The 25,536-nt window shown below is 50.4% G+C and overlaps 1 protein-coding gene across 1 annotated transcript in view; it reads left to right on the top strand.

The window, feature by feature from the left end:
* Nucleotides 1-25,536, top strand: part of LOC109395341 (ryanodine receptor 1) — a 126,143-nt gene that overhangs the window by 11,011 nt on the left and 89,596 nt on the right. Inside the window, exons 12-35 of the mRNA XM_019666253.1 lie at nucleotides 97-261; nucleotides 515-636; nucleotides 1,141-1,336; nucleotides 4,631-4,766; nucleotides 4,848-4,943; nucleotides 5,028-5,146; nucleotides 5,850-5,983; nucleotides 6,498-6,739; nucleotides 7,284-7,476; nucleotides 8,489-8,705; nucleotides 10,192-10,296; nucleotides 10,518-10,621; nucleotides 11,197-11,280; nucleotides 12,089-12,396; nucleotides 13,219-13,421; nucleotides 14,443-14,617; nucleotides 14,791-14,999; nucleotides 17,753-18,147; nucleotides 19,287-19,419; nucleotides 20,288-20,448; nucleotides 20,902-21,067; nucleotides 23,572-23,658; nucleotides 23,813-24,039; nucleotides 25,234-25,531. Coding sequence (XP_019521798.1) covers nucleotides 97-261; nucleotides 515-636; nucleotides 1,141-1,336; nucleotides 4,631-4,766; nucleotides 4,848-4,943; nucleotides 5,028-5,146; nucleotides 5,850-5,983; nucleotides 6,498-6,739; nucleotides 7,284-7,476; nucleotides 8,489-8,705; nucleotides 10,192-10,296; nucleotides 10,518-10,621; nucleotides 11,197-11,280; nucleotides 12,089-12,396; nucleotides 13,219-13,421; nucleotides 14,443-14,617; nucleotides 14,791-14,999; nucleotides 17,753-18,147; nucleotides 19,287-19,419; nucleotides 20,288-20,448; nucleotides 20,902-21,067; nucleotides 23,572-23,658; nucleotides 23,813-24,039; nucleotides 25,234-25,531 — 4,275 coding nt within the window. The remainder of the gene's footprint in view (nucleotides 1-96; nucleotides 262-514; nucleotides 637-1,140; nucleotides 1,337-4,630; nucleotides 4,767-4,847; nucleotides 4,944-5,027; nucleotides 5,147-5,849; nucleotides 5,984-6,497; nucleotides 6,740-7,283; nucleotides 7,477-8,488; nucleotides 8,706-10,191; nucleotides 10,297-10,517; nucleotides 10,622-11,196; nucleotides 11,281-12,088; nucleotides 12,397-13,218; nucleotides 13,422-14,442; nucleotides 14,618-14,790; nucleotides 15,000-17,752; nucleotides 18,148-19,286; nucleotides 19,420-20,287; nucleotides 20,449-20,901; nucleotides 21,068-23,571; nucleotides 23,659-23,812; nucleotides 24,040-25,233; nucleotides 25,532-25,536) is intronic.

Below are 25,536 nucleotides of genomic sequence, written 5' to 3'. Positions count from 1 at the left end.
AATCCTGCCCCAGGGCCCACTCTGCAGTCTGTCAGTGGGGCTCCCCCATTAACTACACAGGCAGAGGAGGCTGACCTCTGCCCCCTACCCCTGCAGGAGAAGCTGGATGTGGCCCCCAAGCGGGATGTGGAAGGCATGGGCCCCCCTGAGATCAAGTATGGGGAGTCGCTGTGCTTTGTGCAGCACGTGGCCTCTGGCCTGTGGCTCACCTATGCAGCTCCGGATACGAAGGCATTGCGGCTCGGCGTGCTCAAGAAAAAGGTGGGTGCCTGGCAGGGGGAAGGGGTGGGCAGGGACAGGAAGGGGACCCACGGGTGGTCAGGCCTGAGTTTTCAGGAGTTTGAGGACAGGACTGAGAGAAAGACACAGAGATGGGTGAAGAGGAACAGAAAGAGGGGGGGGGACTGGCAGAGAGAGTTGGTGGAGGAAGGAGGCAGCTTCAGGGCTAGAGTCTGGAGTTCATGGCCCTGGGTGGCTGGGCACCCTCCTGACTTCTCTGTCCCCCCACTGCCAGGCCATGCTGCACCAGGAGGGCCACATGGATGATGCACTGTCACTGACCCGCTGCCAGCAGGAGGAGTCCCAGGCTGCCCGCATGATCTACAGCACTGCTGGCCTGTACAACCAGTTCATCAAGTGAGCAACATGCCCACTCTGCCCTGGGTGCCAGGCCACGCCTTGAACCTCATGCTCTTGGGGTTCAAGCACCTGACTGCATTTATCGCACTTCTGACATCTACACCCCTGCTAACATACATATGACCACTAACCTCTAACTCCTCTATATACTTGACTCCTCATCTGACCTTGAGAACCATCTTTGACCTTGCATCCCTGATCACTACCTAACTAATGTTCACATCCCTGACTCCCAGACCCTTGACCCTGGCCCTCCCCAGCCGTGACTCCTGCTTCCACAACTCCCTGTGCCTACAACAGGCGTGTGTCCTAGTTCCAGCTCTGCCCTTGGCCACAATGTGACCTCGGACCAATGCCCTTCTCTCTCTGCGTCTCAGTCTTGCCCTCTGTTAAATAGGTGTGTCTGTGGGAGTCCTGGGGGCAGGGAGTGGTACTCGAGAGAGAGCCTTACCCACAGTTAGCGCTCCAGGCTCCTGGTTGACAAGTGTGCGGTCCCTGCAGGGGCCTGGACAGCTTCAGCGGGAAGCCGCGGGGCTCAGGGCCGCCGGTTGGCACAGCGTTGCCCATCGAGGGCGTCATCCTGAGCCTGCAGGACCTCATTGGCTACTTCGAGCCGCCCTCTGAGGAGCTGCAGCATGAGGAGAAGCAAACCAAGCTGCGCAGCTTGCGCAACCGCCAGAGCCTCTTCCAGGAGGAGGTGAGGCTGAGGTCGGGAAGGGGAGGGGTCTGTGGGCGTAAGGGGCGGGGCATAAGGGAGGAGTAGAGCCCCAGCGCCCGGCGAGGTAGGGCCAGAGGGACAGAGAAGTAGAGGTCTGAGAGAGCATGGGTGGATGGAGGGACAAGAGGAAGGACCCAGGCTTGTGCAAAGGCGGTGCAAAGGGTAGTGGAGGACATGGGAGGGGGCGGGGCCTTGGAGGGGCGGGGCTGCGTTGGTGGTCCTTGGGGAGCTGGGCGTACGGCGGAACAGGGGCGGAGCCTGTGAGAGCGAGGGGGAACCCCAGCGGTGAGGGGTGACCCGACCTTGTTCTCTCACCTGGAAGGAGGGGTCAGGTCCTTGGTGTAGCTCAGGGCTACGACAAGTCCTGAGAAAACAGATAAGCGCCAAGAGGCTGCTGGACTCAGGGATGGTGTCTGTGGGGACGCGCCCTGCAGGGTGGGAGGTCAGAACCAGAGTAGGGCATGGGGCTGGGGGCAAGGCCAGAGGTGGGTATTCGGGCGCCAGAGAGGGACCTCAGCAGAGGTCAGAGCTGGGAGTTTGTGTGTTATGAGAAAACAAAAGGAAGAGATGTGGGGTCTGAGTGGGAGGGGCTGAGAGATGTTGGAGGAGGGGGCTGGACAAAGGTCGGGGGCGTCTGATGTCTCCATAGGGTGATGGGGGTACATATTCATTGAAAGGCTTCCAACTTGGTTCCCCTCCTCTTCAGGGGCTCGCAGTCTGATGGGGAAGCCAGACCCAGAAATGATAATAGTAACAATAACAAAACTTACTTATGGAATGGAGTTACTATATGCAAAGTGCTTAAAACAGTGCCACCACATAGTAGTAGATGCTGTATTTGTGTTAGTGGTTATAATTACCTTGAATTTAGCCCTTACTGTGTATTAAGAGTGGTATATACATTACATCTGATAATCCCATAGGGGATTGTAATTCCTATATTACAGATGGGTCACTGAAGCTCAGAGAGGTTAAAAAAACCTCATCTGATTAACAAATACACTAGGGGATATGGCTGTCAACAAAACAGACAAAATCCTTCTCCTTATGGAGATGACACAGGGGGAGGATAGATGATCAAATAAAATGAGAAAATTATATGGTACAGTAAATGATGATAAGTGTTAAGGAGAACAATAAAGCAGGGTAGGTAGCAGCAGGGAGTGCTGAGGGTGTTGCAATTTAAAATTGAGAGGTCAGGGCCGGCCGAGTGGCTCAGTTGGTTAAGAGCTCGCTCAAGAGTTTGAGCTCTGAGCAACAGCGGTTCGATGCCAGCCCGAGCTGAGCAGCCGCTAAGCTACCAATAGGTAGCAGGATGGCTCAGCTAAAAAAAAAATAATAATAAATAAAAAAATAAAATAAAATAAAATTGAGAGGTCAAGGAGGGGGCCTGAAGGAAGAAGGAAGGGAGCCATGTGCATACTGGGGCAAGGGTAGAGAGGAGACAGAGGAGTGGAGTGAGCAAGTTCCCAGGCCATGCAGTGGGAGTGCAGTTGGCAGGCTCCAGAATAGCGAGGAGGCCAGTGCAACTGGAGCGGAGTGATCTGGGAAGAATGGGAGGAGATGAGGGCCAGGCTATGGTGAGGACTTTGGCTTTGGAGCCACAGGAGGATTAGGCCTTCTAAAGTCACAATAGTTAGTGGCAGAGCCTGTCTGTGTGACTCCAACCTGGTTGTGCTCTGAACCATGAAGCACTGCCTCTCTTCCTAATGATACGGGCCCCAGGGTATAGATACAGTTGTCACAGCAGCACTATTTGTAACAGCCTACAACTAGAAACAGCCCAAATGTCCACTACCACTAGAATGGACCCACAAAGTGGCATATCATACAATGGATATCAATATACTCAACAATGAAGACGAACAAACTACAGCCACATGCAACAATGGTCTTGAATCTTAAACCATAATGTTGAGCAAAAGAATCCATGTACAAAAGAGTACTTACTGTCTATCCCAAGTTCAAATACAGGCAAAAGTCCATTAGATTGTTTAGCCATGCATACATAGGTGGTAAAAATAGAAAAGCAAGGAAAGGATTTCCATAAAAGTCAGGATGACGGTTTATCCCTAACAGAGAGGATTGTGTAATCAGAAGGGGCATCCAGGAAACTTCTGGGTGGCTGGCAATGTTCTCTTTCTTGACCTGGGTCATGGTTATACAAGTGTTGTTGATATTGGCTTGTTAAACCATATACATTGGATCTTTATTATTCGCAGATTCTGTATTTGCAAATTTGCCTACTTGCTAAAATTTATTTGTAACCTCGAAGTCATTACTAGCAGCACATTTGTGGCCATATGCAGAGTGCAAAAAATTTGAGTCATCTGACATGCATGTTGCCAGCTGAGGTTGAACAAGGTGATGCTCTGCCCCCTCGTTTTGCTCGCATATTGTAAACAAGTGTCTTTTTCACTGTATGTTTAGTACCACAGTGTTTTTGCATTTTTGTGCTTTTTGTTGATTTTGCTGTTAAAATGGCCCCTAAGTGTACCACTGAAGCTGTCTAATGTTCCCAGGCACAAGAAAGCTGTGATGTGCCTTATGGAGAAAATATGTGTATGAGATAATGTCATTCAGGCATGAGTTAGAGTGCTGATGGCTATGAATTTAATGTTAATGAATCAACATTATATATTAAGTCAGTGTATTTGAATAGAAATGCACATAAAACAAGAGTGTGTATTGATTGACTGACAAAAATGTGACCAGAGGCTCAGAGGGACTCCTGTGTTTACCCCAGGAGCCATGTTCAGTATTCACTAATTTAGTACTCATGGTGACTTCACAGAACCTAAATACCACGAGTAACAACTATTGACTGTATATGTTTTATGTGCTTTTCTGTATGTCTGTTATAATTCACAATAAAAAAAGACAAAAGATTGAAATGTAAAAAAAAAAAAAAAAGAGAAAGCGAAAAAGTCTCTGATGGCTGGTGCAGAGAGTGAACTGGGCCAGCGGGGACCAGGAGTGGGGTGCTTGGAAGTGGAAAGGATAGAAAGAAAACTGTAGGAAAGAGAAGCCCAAATTCAGTCCTGATGTTAATAAGGCTGTATTATGTTGGGGACAGAGGCGCAGAGGACAGGGACCAATCTAGGGAGCCAAGGAGGAACGGAGGGTGATGGAAATGAAGGGGGAGGAAGCTAATGGTGCTGATTTAGAACTGGGAACTCACTGTCACTAGTTGTTGAAGGAATGTGAATAAGAAAGGCCAGGAAGGGAGGGCTTGGGACTCCTGTGGTGACCCCCTTGTTTTCCCCACCTCAGGGGATGCTCTCCTTGGTCCTGAATTGCATTGACCGCCTAAATGTCTACAGCACTGCTGCCCACTTTGCTGAATTTGCCGGGGAGGAGGCAGCTGAGTCCTGGAAAGAGATTGTAAACCTCCTCTATGAACTCCTGGGTAAGGGTCCTAGTCCTGACTCCCCCTGGAACTCCCCAGGTGCCAAGTCCCATTGGGTCTGACCCCTCTTTTCTCCCTTAGCCTCTCTGATCCGTGGCAATCGTACCAATTGTGCCCTCTTCTCCACCAACTTGGATTGGTTGGTCAGCAAACTGGATCGACTGGAGGCCTCATCTGGTAGGAGAACCCAGGGAAGGGATCGAGACTTGGGGGAGAGGAGGGCCACAAACCACCTCACCTCTCACTCTGTTATCTGTGCAGGGATCCTGGAGGTGCTGTACTGTGTCCTGATTGAGAGTCCCGAGGTCCTGAACATCATCCAAGAGAATCACATCAAGTCCATCATCTCCCTCCTGGACAAACACGGGAGGAACCACAAGGTCAGCCCCTCACCCCTGACCTATCATCCCCTGAACTCTGAACCCTGACCTCTCCCCTTGGCCCCAGAACTTCCCACTCCCCTCCTCTATCTTAACTCTTAAGTGGACTCCTTTTCCATGTGCTTCCACTTCAACATAAGGGTCTCCAACTTATGGTTCTTAAATGGATCCCGGGCCACAGAGGTGTTTCATTAGCTCTCTGAAATAGTTTTTTAAATTTCCTATAATTTTCTAATTTTGTACCCTTTAGGTGGGGTGCATATACAGGCTCCACTTTGCCACAGGTTCTACCAGTTCCCACTGTGCTATTTATAACCACTTCACAGATTTACATGATCCACCTGGCCCCTGAAAATACGAGCTGGCATCTCCTGCTGGTCTCAAATCTCACCTTGACCCCTGTGCTCTCTCACTGACCTGAGCCTTTCCCTCTTCCCCTGACTTTTAACCTCTTACTCCAGTCTCTCCTTTCTTACATTGCTAATGCTTTATCCCACTCGTATGGCCCCTAGTCTCTCGCTTGACCTTTCACTTTGACCCTTGACCTTTTCTGTGATCCCTGATCTCCCACTTTCTCCACCTCCTCTCAGTCAAAATCCCTATCTCCTGTCCTGACACACCATCCTTTACTTCTGGCTTCCCACCCAGGGCCTCCCATAGACCCTGGTGCCCTTGCATCCTGACCTCTGACCTTGACCTTCAGGTGCTGGACGTGCTGTGTTCCTTGTGTGTGTGTAATGGCGTGGCCGTGCGCTCCAACCAAGATCTCATTACTGAGAACTTGCTCCCTGGCCGTGAGCTTCTGCTGCAGACAAACCTCATCAACTATGTCACCAGGTCTGGCCCCAAACCCTGACCCCAGCCTGATCTCACCCTGTCTCAGAGACGCCACACCCGGGTGGCTGTCCCTTCCTCCATCTCCTACCCTCAGACTTAACACCCGGTCCTCACAGATGTCTGCTCTTGCCCCAGCTCACCTGGCTTCCCACTCTCATCCTCTCTCTGCTCTATTTCTGCCTCTATCTGTTTCTCTCTCTGTCTCTTTGTCTCTCTCTCTCTCCCCACCCCCATTTCTGTCTCTTTCTATTTCTATCTCTCTCTATTTCTCCTCCATCTCTTTTTCCCTATCTCTACTGTCTCTTCTCTGTCTTTGATGCCTGTCTTTGCTTTCTCTCTTTGTCTCTTACTCTCTATCTCCATGTCTCTGCCTCTCTGTTTTTACTGTGTATATATCTCTTTCTCTCTATCTGTCTCTCTCTCTTTCTCTCCCTCTCCTCCCCCACCCCTGCAACAGCATGACTCTCCTCTCCACCTCTCCCTCATCCCCTCTCCTATCCCATTTCTCTTGCAGCATCCGCCCTAACATCTTTGTGGGCCGAGCAGAGGGCTCCACACAGTATGGCAAATGGTACTTTGAGGTGATGGTGGATGAAGTGACTCCGTTCCTGACAGCTCAGGCCACCCACCTGCGAGTGGGCTGGGCCCTCACTGAGGGCTACAGCCCCTACCCTGGGGGCGGCGAGGGCTGGGGCGGCAACGGGGTTGGCGATGACCTCTATTCCTACGGCTTTGACGGGCTGCATCTCTGGACAGGTACCTGGACCCTTCCAAGGGACCCTTAACCCTGACCATTGACCCCAGAGTTTCCAAGCCTTTTACCACACACCTTGGGGTTCTTGGGATACTGACCCCCAAAACAGGCCAACTTTTGACCGCTTACTCCTCATTTCCCAAGACCTAGCCCTAGAGCTTCCAGAATCCCATCCCTAATATGTTCCTTCATAGTCTCCAGAACTCTGACCCCAGAAGATGTATGATCACTGACCCTAGAGATCCCAGGAAACTGCCCAGATTATTATGACCTCTGCTGTTTATCTTCTGACCCCAAAAGCTCCATAACCCTAACTCCAGGAGGGCTTTAATCTCTGAACCCACAGCTCTCAGAATCCTAACCTCAGGGGAAACTTGACTTCTGCCCCTGATTGCAGAGCTATAAGACCCTCCATGGGAACACTTAATTTAGGGTTTCCAAGATCTGGACCCCATAAGATCCTCTAATATGTGCCCCTTGTCCCTTGAGATCATTGGTCCCATGGGACCTCTGACTTATGACTCCTCCCTGGTGACCCTGCTGCAGGACATGTGGCACGCCTGGTGACTTACCCAGGGCAGCACCTCCTGGCCCCTGAGGATGTGGTCAGCTGCTGTCTGGACCTCAGTGTCCCATCCATCTCCTTCCGCATCAATGGCTGTCCCGTGCAGGGTGTCTTTGAGGCATTCAACCTTGATGGGCTCTTCTTCCCTGTCGTCAGCTTCTCAGCTGGTGTCAAGTAAGGACTTGCCCCTGCCCCTTTGCCAGTCCTCAGACCTGGGACTGTCCTGAGACGGCTTCCCCAAGCACCCCATAGCTTCCTATGAGGCCAGGACCTAGCAGTCTACTCTTAGGACTTATTGGCCAGACAGACACATAGGTGAAAGTCCCGGTGACTATTACATGATCCCAGACACTTTCAGTGTCTTCCCAGTGACCCAGACCCTCGCACTGACCTCAGCTTCTCCCCAATTTCATGTCCTTCCCGTGACCTCCAAGTGTCCCCAAAATTTCACAGTGACCTTCTAATAACTCCAGACTCTCCTGGTGACCTCTTAAATTCCCTCAGACTGTCCCAATGACCCTGTGCCATTCCAGTGACCTCCAGATGACTCCAGAATCTGACAGTGATCTTCTAATGACCCTAAACCCTCCCAGGGATCCCCCCTCAATGATCTTGGACTCTCCTAATGACTCCAGGCTCTTAACAGCTTCTCAGTGACCCCAGCATCATCCCCCAGTGATCTTATACTCTTTCCATAATCTCCCACTGACCGCTCAGTGACTCCAGTATTTCAAAGACCTCTCAATAACAGTCTTTTCCCAATGACCCCAAGCTCTGTGAATGACTTCCCATTCACCATTCAGTGGCAATTATGGTTATCTCAAAGTTATACTAGATTCTTAGTGACTCCCAAATGACCTTCTTGATCTCCCCCAAACCTTCCAGTATCCCAAAATGCTCTGTTGACCTAGCTCCAAAGGACCATCCCATGACCTTGCATTACTTCCCCAATGACCCCACACTTTTCTTCTTTGACTTTCCCATGATTCCCATTGGCCTCAGACATTCTCTTTGACCTTAGAATTTCCTTTCTGACTCCTAAATGACCTCCATGACCCTATGACTTCCCAGTGACCTCAGGTATCCCCAGAATTTTCCACTGATCCCAGGATTGCTCCCTTATCCTCACTGAGCACAGACTCTTCCCCATAAGCAGCCCTACCAGTGACCTCATTCTCCCATCCAGGGTGCGGTTCCTCCTTGGTGGCCGCCACGGGGAGTTCAAGTTCCTCCCCCCTCCTGGTTACGCCCCATGCCATGAGGCTGTGCTTCCGCGAGAGCGACTCCATCTGGAACCCATCAAGGAGTATCGGCGGGAGGGGCCACGGGGGCCGCACCTGGTGGGCCCCAGCCGCTGCCTCTCACACACCGACTTTGTTCCCTGCCCTGTGGACACTGTCCAGGTACTGCCTGCCCTGCAAGGATTTCCTGGAGAGACAGACTCTCTTAGGAGGCATGGAGGTGGGGAGCTGAGCTGGAAGATGGGAACCTTGTTTAACAGACAGGGAAACTGAGGCAGAGAGGAGGCAAAGGACTCTCTTAAGACAGACTCCTGGGGCCAGCGGAGTGGCTCAGTTGGTTAAGAGCTCGCTCAAGAGTTTGAGCTCTGAGCAACAGCGGTTCGAGTCCAGCCCGAGCTGAGCAGCCGCTGAGCTGCCAACAGGTAGTAGGATGGCTCAGAAAAAAAAAAGACAGACTCCCAGTTTCAGGGAGTCCTCACTATAGCCCCCTAAATATAGGATTATTATTACCCCAAATTTACAGATGAGAAAGGCAAGGCCCAGAGAGGTTAAGTAACCTATGCAAGTCACACAGCTGATTTGAACCCAGGTAGTCTGATGCCGAAGCCTACAATTTGTTGGGCTCCGTTCCTATCCCAGGCCTCTCCCACTCCATTAATCCCAACCCTAACACCCCGCCTTCCCTCTTAGCGTGTCCTTATACGAGGGGATACAAGTCATGTTCAAGAGCTTGACCGCAAGGGTTTGATTTTCAGTATGTCACCGTGGGCATGTGGTTTCACCTCTCTGTGCCTCAGTTTCCTCATCTGAGGAAAAGGGGATAACAATAGAACCTGCCTCGTAGCATTGTTGTGAAGATTAGCTTAATTAATATATGTGAAGTACTTAGCACGGTCCTAAGTAAATAGTAAGTATTCAATGCGGTTCCTGTTAGCAGCAGTAGTAGTAATATTATTTCCAGGTGAACTTGCCATCCCCCTGTAGCCAGGCCAGAGCCCTGGGCCTCCTCCTGGTTGTCTCCCCCTTCCACTCCCCGAACCTGTCAGCCTCATGGGCTGTCCACTTGGCTTCCTAGACATCCTTCCACCCACTCCTCTCCTTTCCACAGACCACCCTGGTCCAACCATCATTGTCTCTTGCCTGCAGAAAAGCAACAATATACATATTTATTACGCATCCACAATGTGCCGGGCATTTATATAAACTATATAACATTTAGTAGTTTATGAAAGTGACTTCACTGAATCCTTCTGAGGCAAGTATTAGGGAGTTAAGTAACGTTCAGATCGTCACTGCACAGAGAAGGAAAGAGACTCATCCATGCATTCAGCAAACATTTCCTAAGCATCTCCTCTGGGCCTGGCTCGAGGCTGGGCAGGCCTGGGAAAATGGCAGAGACTTAGAAGGCCCCAGATCCTGACCTCTTGGCACTCCCAGGACATGGGGGAGGCAGACCCATTTCCAGATAATCCCTTTTGATGATGCTACATTCTTAACTTGGCTGGGTGAGTCAGGGTGAGGTGATGGGGAGCAGGGCTCAGAATAGCAAGAAAGATCAGAAGAGTGTGCTGGGGGACTGTTCTCTGGAAGAGGGGTCACAGCACAGGCTGGAAGTAACTCAGACTCACAAACGTCCCCTGTCCTCCAGATTGTCCTGCCTCCCCATCTGGAGCGTATTCGGGAAAAGCTGGCAGAGAACATCCATGAACTCTGGGCACTGACTCGCATCGAGCAAGGCTGGACCTACGGCCCGGTGAGGGCTGCCTGCAGCATGAGGGAGTCAGGCTAGAGTTGCTGTGGGGGAGTGAGCCAGGCTCACTAACAGGGAGAAGATGGATGGGGGAAGGGCCTTTCGGGCACTGGGAGAACTTGGGTTTTGGGTGGTAAAAGTAAGGGCGGGAGGTCAGGGGTCATAGTCTAGGAGTGTTGTGGGAAGGGAAGTGGAACCAAAGACTTGACCCTGTGTTTCTCCAGGTTCGGGATGACAATAAGAGGCTGCACCCATGTCTTGTGGACTTCCATAGCCTACCGGAACCCGAGAGGAATTACAACCTGCAAATGTCGGGGGAGACGCTCAAGTGAGGGGGGTACCATGGAGCAGGGGCTGGGCCTGACTGCTGGTGGGGAGGAAAGCAAGGCAAGACAGAGTGAGACACTGACTGAAAGAGAAGATGAGAGAGACAGAGGAAAAGAGACAAAAGAGATCCAGAGAGAGAAAGGGAGGCAAGGATTGTGAGGCAGAATCTGACAGAGGGTGAGAAAGAGAATGAGGCAGAAAGCAGGATAGTAAGTAAGACAGAGAGGAGAGAGAGAGAGGGGGGGGGCAAGGATTGTGAGGCAGAAACTGACAGAGGGTGAGAAAGAATGAGGCAGAAAGCAGGATAGTAAGTGAAAGAGATAGAGAGAGAGAGAGAGGAAGGAGACAGAAAGAGGCAGATGAGAAAAGATGGACACAGTCAAAGAGATACAGAGACAGGAATCAGAGAGACAGACTGAAACAGAGAGAGGTGGGGACAAAAACACCCACAAAGCCAGGAAAAGATGTGGAGAGAGCTGGAGATCCAGACAAAGGCAACAGGGACTGTGGGAAAGGAGCTAGGGAAAGGGGCTGTGTGGCGTGACCCGTGCCCCTACCCCCTGCCTCCTGCCCCAGGACTTTGCTGGCGCTGGGCTGCCATGTGGGCATGGCAGATGAGAAGGCGGAGGACAACCTGAAGAAGACAAAACTCCCCAAGACGTGAGTGTGGGCAGCAGGTCCCATCTGGGGAATAGAATGAGGGGCTGGGGATACCATGGTGAGGGCTGGGGCACTCGAGGGGTCTGGTGGGAAGGCTGGGCTCAGAGAAGAAGGGGCCATGGGTTACAGCAAAGGTTATAGGGTCAGGGGTCAGGGCTCTGGAGTCAGTGGTGAGTACCCTGGGGAGGTGTCAGGCTTGTAGAATCAGGAGTTCTGGTGGGTGCGGGGAGGAAGGGGCGGAGGGAGGAGTGGGTCGGGACCCAGGGTCAGACTCTGCCATGGAGGCAGGAAAATGAGAGAGTGGAAGATGCTTCTCTAGGTTAGAGGCCAGGGATCAATGGAAAGAGGTGAGAAGCTGTTGGAGTTGTAAGGAAGGGATCCTAAAATTATTGGTGAGAGGTCAGAGATCCTGGGGGTAGAGGCCTGGGTTCAGAGGTCAGGGAGTTCCAATCCAGGAATCTGGAGCTATAAGGTCTTGGGGTCAGAGGTAAGAAACCTCAAAGCTAGAGGTCAGAGTGTTCCAGGGTCAGAGATGAGGCTCCCAAAATCAAAATAAAGGGGTCACAGAGACCAGAGGTCAGTGGAGTCAAAGCCCTTGCTAGGGTCACAGGATCCTGGAGTCGGAGGTCAGGTATCTCAAAGCTTATTCAAGGGAGTCATAGAACCCTGATGTTAGAGATGGAAGGCCAGAAATTCTTAAACTTAGGGCTTCTGGGATGCTGGGAACAAGAGTCAGAGTCAGGGATCCCACTGTGCAGAGCCAAGAGTTGGGGGAAGGCTCTCCTTACCGTCCCCTCCACACCCACAGGTATATGATGAGCAACGGGTACAAGCCGGCGCCCCTGGACCTGAGCCATGTGCGGCTCACACCGGCACAGACAACACTGGTGGACAGGCTGGCAGAGAACGGGCACAACGTGTGGGCACGAGACCGTGTGGCCCAGGGCTGGAGCTACAGTGCTGTGCAGGACATCCCCGCACGCCGAAACCCTCGCCTCGTGCCCTACCGCCTGTTGGACGAGGCCACCAAGCGCAGTAACCGGGACAGCTTATGCCAGGCTGTGCGCACCCTGCTGGGCTATGGCTATAACATCGAGCCACCTGACCAGGAGCCCAGTGAGTGCTGACCTCCAGCCCCTGACCCTAACACCTACCCTGACCCCGACCCCTGATCTCTGTCGCAGCTCTACACCTACTACACTGACCCCTAACCCCAACCCTGACCCTTGCGTGACCCCGACCCTGAACCTGATCTTGACCAAGCTTGACCTAACTCAAGCTGTGCCTGGGCTATGGCAACAACACCGAACAGCCAGACCAGGAGCTCAGTAAACACTGACCTAACTTCTGACTCCAGTTCTTGACCCCCCCAGCTATGACCCCTAACCCCTAACCTCTGGACTATTGCTACAACATGGAGCCACCCAACCAAGGACTCAGCCTCTGACCCCACTCCTAACCCGACCCCTGACCTATCACTGATCCCTATTCCCAACCTTGACCCCTATCCCTGGCTGTGATCCCCAGCCTTCAATTTCTCAACCCCTGGCTCCAACCCCAATTTCTATCCCCTCCCTGACCCTGACTCTGATTTCCTCTCTCTGATCTGGCTCTCAACCCTTGATTCTAAACATAGACCTTAATCTTGACCCTGAACCGCAGACCATGACCATGACTGACCCGACTTCCTCCCTCTGTGTCTCTGTCAGTGTATCTTCTCTGAGAGCGCCTCTGAGGGAGGAGTCTCATTCAGTAGGCCCTCCTACCTTTCTCTGACTAGTCTGAGATGTTCCAATTCTCCTCCAACACCAAGACATTTTTCCTCTTCCCCCAGCCCCCCAAGGCCCTTACCTTCTCTGGTCTCTTCCACTAACCTTTCAGTGTCTTGGGATCCACTCCCCACCCAGCCTCTTTGACTCTCCCTGGCCCCATTTGTAGGTCTAATGGATAGCCAGTCCCGTTGGGACCGGGTGCGCATCTTCCGGGCAGAGAAATCCTACGTGGTGCAGAATGGCCGCTGGTACTTTGAGTTTGAAGCAGTCACCACAGGCGAGATGCGAGTGGGCTGGGCGAGGCCCGAGCTGAGGCCTGACACGGAGCTGGGAGCTGATGAGCTGGCCTATGTCTTCAATGGGCACCGCGTGGGTACTTCCCTGGGCTCTACTCTGCCAGACCCTGTAGTCCCTCCCACAACTCATACACTCCAACCCTGCTTCTATCTGTGTCCCACTCTGTTCACTCATCCCTGCATCTACCTTACCACTCATCCTTCCATCCATCCACCCATCCATCCATCCATCCATCCATCCATCCATCCATCCATCCATCCATCCTTTCCTCTCTCTCTATGCATATACCCATCCATCGTGCATCTCTCTATCCAACCATCAATCTGTCCATTCATCCATTTGTCTATCCACAAATGCAACTATCTATCCATCTACTCGTCTACCCAGATAATCACTTAACCATCCACTTTTCCACCTATTTATTCATTTGTTAGTTCAGCCACTCACTTATTTAATCAGTTTGCAGTTTCAATTATCTATCCATTCATCTATCCAATAATTTAATGCATGCATTCATCATTTCATCTATTTATCTATCCATCCATCCACCCATCCATCCATCCACCCACCCACCAGTCCATCCATCCCACCCACCCATCCATCCATTTATCTATTTGTCTTTACTTTCTTCCTCCCTTGCATCAACCCATGGAGACTCAGCTTTCATTTCATTCTTCCATCCAAACACCCTGTTTCCCATCCATCCATCTCATTATTCATTTACCTATTCTGGGGGCATATGGGTATATATAGGTGTATGGGGGACACTGATAGGCTCATTTTTTATTTCCATCCCTCCACTTGCTGCTCCCCCCAACCCCCCACTACCACTGTGGTGGTCTGCTTAACCCCAGCTCCAGCTATTGACACTATAGAGAACCCAGGCAGAAGGGATGAGATACAGAGAATAGTGGGAAGTGAAAGCATGAAAACCTGTCCCTTATATTCCAGGGATCATGGATGCAAATGTGGGGAAAGATGGGGGACAGTGTGGGGGTGACCCCTCTTCTGTCTCACTTGCCTTACATGTATATCTTTACATGTCTCTCCTTGTTTCTGTACGTCTCCATTTCTCTGTATGTCTCTCCCACAGGGCCAGCGCTGGCACTTGGGCAGTGAACCATTTGGGCGTCCCTGGCAGTCGGGCGATGTCGTGGGCTGCATGATCGACCTCACAGAGAACACCATTATCTTCACCCTCAATGGCGAGATCCTCATGTCCGATTCAGGCTCTGAAACAGCCTTCCGGGATATTGAGATTGGGGATGGTGAGAGCTGGCCTCATGGCCCCTTTCTGGTTTCCTCTCATCTGATCTGAGCCTACACTGCCCCCTCCAGCCTCCCTCTCTTCCATCCCTTCCTTCCACAGTACCGTTTCCCCACAGCTGCCCCTGCCCTGCCCACATAGCCTCACCCCTGCCCATCCATCCTCTCCCACCAGGATTCCTGCCCGTCTGCAGCTTGGGACCTGGCCAGGTGGGTCACCTGAACCTGGGCCAGGACGTGAGCTCCCTGCGGTTCTTTGCCATCTGCGGCCTCCAGGAAGGCTTTGAGCCATTCGCCATCAATATGCAGCGCCCAGTCACCACCTGGTTCAGCAAAAGCCTTCCCCAGTTTGAGGCCGTGCCCCTTGAGCACCCCCACTATGAGGTGAGGATCAACCCCACTCGGTACCCTCTGCTCTGCCTCCAAACCTCATTCTTCCCACAATTCTCTTCCCCGAGTCTTTCTTGTCTTCCACGTTAGCCCACAAGCCATGTACAAGCGGGTGTCAGGGCAATGGGCTCCCAGGGCTGCCTTGTAAGGTGTGACCTCAGCAAACCACTACCTTTTTGAGTTCCAGGTACCTCACCTATAAAACCAGGGAAGGGAGAGAAGAGAAACTGGGTTAAGTGACCCCAATGGAAATTTCTAGTCCTTAGAATTAATTACCTGATCCTAGAACAAAGTTTAAAGAAATATAAATCCTTGGGTACATTTTGACACCTTCCTCACTAATTGTTATGTTTGTTTGTTTTTAGTAGCTCTTCATTAATCTGAGCATCCTAATTTTTAGACTCTAGTGCTTCTCTTTCCCAAGGTTTAACTCAGGGTCAGACTCGGACCATAAGTACCCAACATAGACCAAAGTGATAGTACGTTGTACTTGAGGTAGTCCTTCTCTCAGTCTGGAAAGAACCTGAGCTCTATGTGACTGAGGCTCAACTTTAAAATCAGGCAGATCTGGAGTTGGCCTCATACCTGCTGTGTGGCCTGTTACCTGGGGCATGTGACTGTGTCTTCCTGAGCCCCAGTTTTCCCATCCGTGGCATTGTTCAAATCTCCCTCTCACATAATCTTCCTCTTTCTCTTTTCTGAATTATTTGATTAACTTGGAGCTAACGGGCCTCTTTGCCCCTAAATATTTCAATTCGCATTTCTTCAGAACAGGCGACACTCTTACGGACCTACATGCAGTAGATAGGAAAAGCAGGAAATTTAACACTGATACATATTATCACCTAATTCACAATCCATATTCAAAATCTGTAAATTGTGGTAATAATGTCCCTTTTAATTTTTCTGGTCTAAGGTCCAATCCATGATCACATGTTGCATTTAGATGTCTGTTTAGTCTTAAAATAGAATGTTTTTGAGTCTTTCTTTGTCTTTCATGGCATTGACATTTTTGAAGAGTACAGGCCAGTGATTTTGCAGAATATCCCTCAGTTTGGGTTTGTCTGATGTTTCCTCCTGGTTAGGTTCATGTACTATGTATTTGGCAGGAATACTGCAGCAGTGATACTGTGTCCTGGTTAGTGCAAGATATCAGGAGGCACATGACGTCGCTATGTCTTATTACTCATTATGTTAACTCTGACTCTTTGATTAAGGTGGAATCTGCCAGGGTCCTGTGCTGCAAAGTTACTATCTTTCTCTTTATAATTACTAAGTAATTTGTGGGAAGGCATTTTAAGACAAGGTAAAAATGGAAGGGTTTTAAGCAGGGGAATGTCCAGTTTAGATTTGAATTTTGGAACGGTCCCTATTGACAGTGGATTGTAGGAGGCATGAGTGGAAGCAGAGAGACCAGAGAGGTGGCTGGGATGGGAGGTGGAATAGATGTGAACTTCCCAATTCCTGCCACTGCCAGGTGGTGTTCTCAACCCAAAGAACAGAATGCTAGACAGCAGTGAGCCTGAATAAACTCACGTACACACAACCATGTGGATGAGTCTCACAGACATAACGTTGTGTGAAAGAAGTCAGACGCAGAAGAGCACATACTGTGGGATCCCATTTATAGGAAGTTCAAGAACATGCAAAGCTGATTTGTGGTTTGATAAGTCAGGAAGGTGTTACCATGAAAGGATAACGCAGACATTTAATTACTTTGCACACAAATCACAGGAGGGAGAGGGAGTAGCCTGCGGTCAAGCAGCAAAGCCCAAATAGGATTAATAAGAAAGACAAGAGAAAGGAGACCCTGCAGGCAGTCTGGGAACATCCAATTTTAGTTAACACAGTTTTGGGGTGAATTCTTTGGCTGGTGAGGAGCACAGAGGTCTGTCTCAGCAATTGGTCCTTGAGGAGGTCAACTTGGGAGGGGCATCAAAGAAAGGGAACCGCTACAGTTGCTTATGGAGTCTCCAGAAAAGTTTTGAGAGTCTGTACTTGGGCATAGGATGTACATCTACCGGCTCCTGTCTCTTAGGCCAGGTTGTGGCATTTCCCGCATCAGAATTCTTCATGGTCTTTGAGAAGGTAGTGACTGAACAGACACTGAGGAGGTTTCTGGGGGCTGGTTGTTTTCTGTTTCTCCTTTCGGGTGCTGGGCATACAGGTGTGTTTACTTTGAAAACTCATTGTGCTGCACACTAATGATGTGTGCACTTTTCTGAATGTTACATGTCCACATATAAGTTTAACGAAAATTTTTCTGGGGAGGACTTTACAAAACTCTGACCCTTCTGGGCTGCTCTCCATAAGAGATCAGATGACAAGGCCTTTGCTCTGTTCACTGCTGTGTTTCCAACACCTGGAACAGTGCCTGACACACAGTCGGTATTTAATAAATATTTGTAGGATGGATGGATGGATGGATGGATGGATGGATAGGGTTGATGACTTGATCTGGAGTAAGGTCTGTGCCTAGGTAGGCTTTGAAAGCTCCCCAAGCTTCAGTGTCTGACTAGGGCTGCCGCTGTACAAGATGCCCAGACAAAGGGTTACAGATGGCTGAACGTACCCAGTGGCTAAGCTGTGTGCCCCATAGGGAACTCTTGCACCCAAAAGAGGGGACTCCTTTGGCTGATTCTCACACAGGTGCTCTAAGGCCTAATGGTGGCTCTGTGTGTAAGCAGGTTGAGGACCAGTGGCCTAACCTGCCCGCTAGGCTCAGTGCTTTCTGCCCCCACCCCCAGGTGGCCCGTGTGGATGGCACTGTGGATACGCCCCCCTGTCTGCGCCTGACTCACCGCACCTGGGGCTCCCAGAACAGTCTAGTGGAGATGCTCTTTCTGCGGCTAAGCCTTCCAGTCCAGTTCCACCATCATTTCCGCTGCACTGCAGGAGCCACCCCCCTGGCATCCCCTGGCCTACAGCCCCCCGCTGAAGACGAGGCCCGGGCAGCAGAACCTGACACCGACTACGAAAACCTGTGCCGCTCAGCTGGGCGCTGGGGCGAGGCTGAGGGGGGCAAAGAGGGAACTGCCAAGGAGGGGGCGCCTGGGAGCACCCCTCAGGCTGGGGTAGAGGCCCAGCCTGTCAGGGCGGAGAATGAGAAGGATGCTACCACAGAGAAGAACAAGAAGAGAGGGTGAGTCATGGGTTAGGTAGGTTGGGGCCTGGGGTCTGTCCTGGGACCTCCAGTTAGGAACCCTCAATAACTTGAGAAACCCCACTGTATCCCAAAGTAGCCCCATATATGTTAAGTGAGTCAGAATACTGAGGGGGTCTTATCACGTCTCGAGTGAATGCCATTATTTTCCTGAGAAGCTCTAATTTCCCTGAGAATATAAAATTGGGGTACCACATTGTATAGGAGAATTCCACTGTTCTTGGAGTACCTGATGGGCCTCAGAGCATCTCACCCAATGGACTTCATTTACCATGAACACCAAAAGGAGCAACTCAGTATCTTGGGAGAGTTGACCACACCCCAGGGTATCCCAGTGAACACCAGTTGTCTTCTAAAATAGGGTAATTTCTGGGCCGGCTGAGTGGCTCAGTTGGTTAAGAGCTCGCTCAAGAGTTTGAGCTCTGAGCAACAGTGGTTCGAGTCAGCCCGAGCTGAGCAGCCGCGGAGCTGCCAACAGGTGGCGGGATGGCTCAGCTAAATAAATAAATAAATAAATAAAAAATAAAATAGGGTAATTTCTGTGCTCAAATGTACTCCCAAGAAACTACTTCAAGGGACACCCTCAAAAGGCATTAAACTTGAATTGAAATGAAATCTGGATTCCCCCTACTATGGCAGTGGTTTTCAATGGGATGTAGCTCTGTGTCTTTTGGGGAGTGTTTGGAAATGATGGAAGATTTTGGTGATCAGGTTTGGGGGTGCTGCTGCTGGGGTCTCCAGGGATTCTTCCTGCTTTCAGTGTCAAGTCAGTGCCACATATGAAGAATTTTCTTTTCCCAAATTCTTTTAGCACCCCTATGAGAAAAGCATATGAGAAATGCTGACTTAGGGGGGCCACTATGCCCCAAATGGAACCTCCATGTTCCCAGAGGCACTTCTAAATGTAGGTGACCCGCTACCCACAAGCACAGAACACAGCACCTCCTGAATGTGTTAGTCTGGCACAGTTGGAAACTCCATTCCTTTAGAGGCAAGGCCTTGGGTATTAGAAACAAGGTATAGTTAGGACGGATGTGGGGGGCATGAATGTTGTGGTAGGGAGGATTGGGGGACTGGGCTTGAGATCTGGTTCTCACGCAACCTCTTCCCACCACCAGGTTCTTGTTCAAGGCCAAGAAAGCCACCATGATGACCCAGCCACCAGCCACCCCCACTCTGCCCCGACTCCCTCGCGAGGTGGTGCCCGCCGATGACCGCGATGACCCTGAAATCATCCTCAACACCACCACGGTGTGAACCGAGAACCTCTAACTTTGGGAACCCCTCAGCTTTCCAAATTTCATGCTGCAATCCCCAGTAACTGCCCATACCTGGGAACATCTCAATATACACAGGAGACCCTATAATACAGCACACACTGATTTAATCCTTTGAACCCATAAATCCATAGAGCTAGGGGCCTAAAAATTGCCAGGAACACAGTGAAGCTTTAAGGAACATTGATGTAACTCACAAGGTTCCCCAAATCCAAGGGATAAACCAGTATAGACTTGGGACCCCAATATTGGCATTCACCCACATAAGCTCAATACCTCCAAATTTAATAGCTATTCTAGTATATTCCTGGGAACCAAAAATTAACAATTATCCCAATATAGTTTTGGGATTCCCTAAATCTGGAATCTTTTATGAGACAAACAGCGTAATGGTTAGGATCATGGGTGACCTGGATGCCACTTGGGTAAGTCACGTCACCACTCCATGCCTTCTCCTCTATGGAAACTGTGGTTTTCCAATTAGTAAAACGGGGGTAAAAATTATATCCACTTGATGGTGATTGGAAGAATTAAGTGAGTTAATTTGTAAGCTAATTGGTGAGCCATTTGTCAGTCATTATTTATTTGTTACTTTGCTGTAACCTGGGGAGGGACCCAAATTTGGGGTTATCACAAAATAGTCCCAAAGGATCCCCCAATTTAGAAATACACCAGTAGACACAGAAACAAAGGGGCATAGACCCAGGGAGCCTCAAACCCGGCAACTCTTTATTAAACTCCCAGAAGACACTGAGAATCCAGAGAAAACTACTTAGAGTCCCAGGGAAGCCCTGTGTCACCTTCTTCCAAAATGACCACTGGTACCCCCTTTGCCTCTCCAGTACTATTACTCCGTGAGGGTCTTCGCTGGCCAGGAACCCAGCTGCGTGTGGGTGGGCTGGGTCACCCCTGACTACCATCAGCACGACATGAACTTCGACCTCAGCAAGGTCCGGGCAGTGACGGTGACCATGGGGGACGAACAAGGCAACGTCCATAGCAGGTGCCGGGATGGGTGGAGACTGTGGGAGGTGGGAGTTCAGTGCTGGGCACCCGGCTCAGAAGCTTCCCTCCTTCTTCTCTCTTTCTGTTTATTTTCCTCCAATGGTTCCTACTCTGTTTTTTCCCTCCTCCTTTCCTTTTTCCATTTCTTCTTTTCCATTTACTTCTCCTTTTTTCATCTTCCCTTCCTCTTTTTATGTTACCTCCTTTCTCTGTTCTCTCCTCCTGCTCCCCTTTCTTCTCCTTCCAGAACCCCCCACCATCTTCTAAGAATTCTAGCTCCAAGGGGCTCAGGGTCTGGGGTGAGGGGTTGCAGTGCTCACGTCTGCAGGTGGTATGAGTTTGGGGGTGGGCTCTGAGGTCATGGTATTCTAGGAGCTCGGGGAAGAGGGTGTCCAGGGTCCAGAGTGCCTCGGCTGAGGATCCATGCACTGACCACTCCTGTCTCCTCCAGCCTCAAGTGCAGCAACTGCTACATGGTGTGGGGCGGGGACTTCGTGAGCCCTGGGCAGCAGGGCCGGATCAGCCACACGGACCTTGTCATTGGCTGCCTGGTGGACTTAGCCACTGGCCTAATGACCTTTACGGCCAACGGCAAAGAAAGCAACACCTTTTTCCAGGTAAGCCCAGCCCTCTGCAACTTAGCAATAGCATCCTCATATCTCAGCATGCTGGGACAATCCTCCCAGACACCCCTAGAGGCCAGACCCCAGAGAGGCAGGACAAAGACAGCACCTAGTCAAAGCTGGGAGGCTCCTGGGAGACTGCCTAATTGAACTACCCATTGAACTGAGGCCCAGAAAGGAGGAGACAGAGCATAGCCTTGACCTGAGATAGAGGTCCATATTACCTGTGAGGCTGGGTGCCACCAGCTGCCACCTCTTCACCAATTGGAACACCCTAGGGTGGACCAAAATCTAAGGTGGGCTTTTCCTTTTCAACATTTTGTTATAAAAAATTTCAAACATATAGCAAAATTAAAGAAATTGTACGGTGAACGCCCATATACCCACAACCAAGAATCTACCATCCATGTTTTATTACACTGGCTTTATCACATATTTATTTACCTATCCACTGATTAATCCATCTAAGTTGGATTTGAGAAAACTTTATTTTCAATGGAGAACTTCAAAGAATACAAAAATAGAATAGCATAGTGAATCTCCCCGTCCCCGTTACACAGCTTCAACTATCACCCACTCACAGACAGTCTTGCTCCACCCTTACCTCCCACACTCACCTTCATTTCTGTACCCACTGGATGACTTTGAAGGATATCTCAGACTTCATATTGTTTTGTTTCTTTTCAGTATATATCTCTAAAAGATAAGGATTTTTTTAAAAAAAGCATAACCACAATACCACTATCGCCATTAAAAAATCCTAGTAATTCCTAAGTATCATCAAATATCATATGTTCAAATTTCTGTTTGCCTCAAAAACATCTTTTTACCATTTGTTTGAATTGGAATCTCAATAAGGTCATATATTTTAATTGGTTGTGATGCCCCTTGAGTCTCTTTTCATGTGTAGATTTCCCCCTCCATCTCTCTCTCTTTTTTTCTTTGAAATGTATTTGTTGAAAAACCAGGCTGTCTGTCCTGTAGAGGTTTGCTGCTCCTCAGAGTGTGGTTTCTGGACCAGTAGGGTCTGCATTACCTTTGGAGCTTGTTAGAATGCAGAATCTCTGTGAAAAGATGCTCAACATCGCTAAGCAACAGAGAAATGCAAATTAAAATAACAATTATCACCTGTCAGAATGGCCATCATCAATATATCAACAAACAAGTGTTATCGAGGATGTGGAGAAAAGGGAACCCTGGTGAACTGTGGGTGGGACTGCAAATTGGTGCAGCCACTATGGAAAACAGTATGGAGGGTCCTAAAAAATTAAAACTAGAACTATCATATGACCCAGCAATTGCACTTCTGGGTATTTATCCAAAGAAATCCAAAACACTAATTCAAAAAGATGTATGCATCCCTATGTCCATTACAGTATTATTTACAATAGCCAAGATAAAGAAGTATCCTAAGTGTCCATTGATAGTCGATTGGATAAGGAAGATGTGACACACACACACACACACACACACACACACGGAATATTACTCAACCATAAAAAAAAGTGAAATCTTGCTGTTTGACAACATGGATGGACCTACAGAGTATTATGCTAAGTGAAGTAAGTCAGACAGAGAAAGACAAGTACCATATGATTTCAATTATATGTGGAATCTAAAAAATCAAAATAAATGAGCAAATAAAACAGAAACAAACTCACAGATACAGAGAACATTTTGATGGTTACCATGTGGGTGGGAGGTTAGGGAATATAGTCAATATTATTGTAACAACTATGTGTGGTGTCAAGTGGGTACTAGACCTATTGGGGTGATCACCACATAAGGTATATAAATGTCTAATCACTATGTTGTACACCTGAAAGTAGTATAATATTGTATGTCAACTGTAATGGAAAAAAATTTTTAAGAAAAATGCAGAATCTCAGACCCCTCTCCAGACCCACTGACTCAGAATCTGCATTTTAACAAAGCCCAGGGGATTCATGTGCACGTTGCTGTCTGAACAGTGCTGGCCTCGTTCCCCACAGTCAGGCTCTGTGGTGTCATTTTAACGTTTTCCACTGTGCCGTTTTCCCTGTAAACGGAGATGGGTCCAGAGGTGCGATTAGATTTAGGTTTGGTTTTGGCAAGATTGCTTCCCAGATGGTGGTGTTTGTGGTGACGGAGGCTGGGTGGGTTCCACTGGGTAGATCAGAGGGGCTGGAGGGAGGGCAGTGAGAGAATGCTTTCTGGATTTTGGAGAATGAGTACACTTGGAAGAGAAACAGGAATGGCATTCACGGTGGGGCGCATGCTGTGAGCAGAGACCCAGATCACAGGTTGCCCTGGGGGAGTTGGAGGAGGTTGTCCTGGCTGGATCAGAGGTAGTGCAGCCCAAGAATGACCTCAGGGCCATTGTGGAGCCTGCAGTACCCAAGCTTGGTCTTCAGACACCTACAGGATCAGGATGGGGCAACCAGCCCCAGAGTTTGGGTTCCAGAGTCAACACCACCTCCAGCTCACCTTCCTCACCCTGCCCTCTTCTCCCTTGCCAGGTGGAACCCAACACGAAGCTGTTTCCTGCTGTCTTTGTCCTGCCCACCCATCAGAACGTCATCCAGTTTGAGCTGGGGAAACAGAAGGTAACAGTGCAGTGATGGGGCAGGCTAAGGCGGGAGGTACGGGAGGCCAGGCTGGCAGAGTGGCCAAAGGGGAGGGGGCATTCGGGAGGTCTCCTTGGAAGCAAGGTGGCAGGACATAGGGCTGGGAATCCTGACTCATGCCCCATGCCCCCAGAATATCATGCCACTGTCGGCCGCCATGTTTCTGAGCGAGCGCAAGAACCCAGCCCCACAGTGCCCACCGCGGCTGGAGATGCAGATGCTGATGCCCATCTCTTGGAGCCGTATGCCCAACCACTTCCTGCAGGTGGAGACACGGCGAGCCGGCGAGCGGCTGGGCTGGGCTGTGGAGTGCCAGGAGCCACTGATCATGATGGCGCTGCACATCCCTGAGGAGAACCGGTCAGGGCCAACCCAGCCACACTGGGGATGGGGCGATGGGGAGGGGTTCTGCAAGCCCTCTGGGGTCTGGGTCCAACTCAGTGCTCCCCATCACTACCACAGGATTTTAGACAACACCCCAGAAGACCCCAGACCTACCTTACTATCCCCAAATAACACCCCAGGGGGCCTTAGAGCCATCTCAGTGGATCCCAGACCTACCTCAGGGGACCCAGCCCCTGCCCAGGCATCCCCAGATACACTCCAGGTGATTGCAGACCCACTTCAGGGGACCCTAGGCCCTTCTCAGTGGACCACAGACACTATCCCAGGGGCCCCAGATTCATCGAGTGGGGCTCCAAACTCATCTTAGGGATCCCCGACCCACACCAAGGAGCCCACACAACACCACAGGGGCCTCAAGTGTACCTCAGAGGGTTCTGGACATGATTCAGAGAGGACTGGGTGCACCCCAGGATCTCTTGGGCCCACCCAGGGGGACTTCAGATGTATTCCATGAAGCTCTCAAATCCACTCCATGGGACCCAGACACACCCAGGTGGAGGTGTGTTCATATGGATTGCAGGAATGCTCTTACGGACTCACTTGTGAACTCCTCCTATGTGACCGGTGACATCCTAAGCTGGGGACACCAAGCCCTTATGAAAGGACATTCTAGTAATGCACACAAATAACTCAGCAGGCTCAGACCCATCTTCAGGGGCCCAGACATACCTGTTTATTCATTCAACAAATATTTATGGAGCACTTACTATATGCTAAGTCTTGTTTAGGTGCTGGGAAAATAGCAAAAACAGACAAACAAAAAACCAAAACAAGCATAAATATCCTACCCTGGTGGTATTTACATTCTAGTGATGCTCAGATATAACCAGGGTACTAAGACCTGCCAGAGTGGGGTTCAGGTCCAACCCGGGGATCCCAGATACATCTCAGGGTCACCAGATCTTCGTGGAGTCACAGATACCCCAGAGTGCCAGATCTTCCCAGGGGGCCCTCAGACCCCACAGGGATTTCCAGAGCCATTGAGAGAGTCCTAGACCCAGCTCTGCAGACCTCACAGAAACTTGGCCCAGCAGAACGCTAGGGCCACCAACACTCACCTAAGCACGTCTTTGCCTCTCTGTGGTCCGTGTCTTTGTCTCCCACCTCCTCTGCCCGCTCTGTCCTTGTCTGTGGCCTACCTCCCCGCAGGTGCATGGACATCCTGGAGCTGTCTGAGCGACTGAACCTGCAGCGGTTCCACTCCCACACCCTCCGCCTCTACCGCGCAGTGTGCGCCCTGGGCAACAACCGCGTGGCGCATGCTCTGTGCAGCCACGTGGATCAGGCGCAGCTGCTGCACGCCCTGGAGGACGCGCACCTGCCGGGCCCGCTGCGTGCTGGCTACTACGACCTCCTTATCAGCATCCATCTCGAAAGTGCCTGTCGCAGCCGCCGCTCCATGCTCTCCGAGTACATCGTGCCCCTCACGCCGGAGACCCGCACCATCACACT

Source organism: Hipposideros armiger, unplaced genomic scaffold, assembly GCF_001890085.2.
Source record: "Hipposideros armiger isolate ML-2016 unplaced genomic scaffold, ASM189008v1 scaffold_466, whole genome shotgun sequence".
Classification (NCBI taxonomy): domain Eukaryota; kingdom Metazoa; phylum Chordata; class Mammalia; order Chiroptera; family Hipposideridae; genus Hipposideros; species Hipposideros armiger.
Note: the sequence above shows the minus strand (reverse complement) of the source record. Positions and strands in the feature narration are given on the sequence as shown.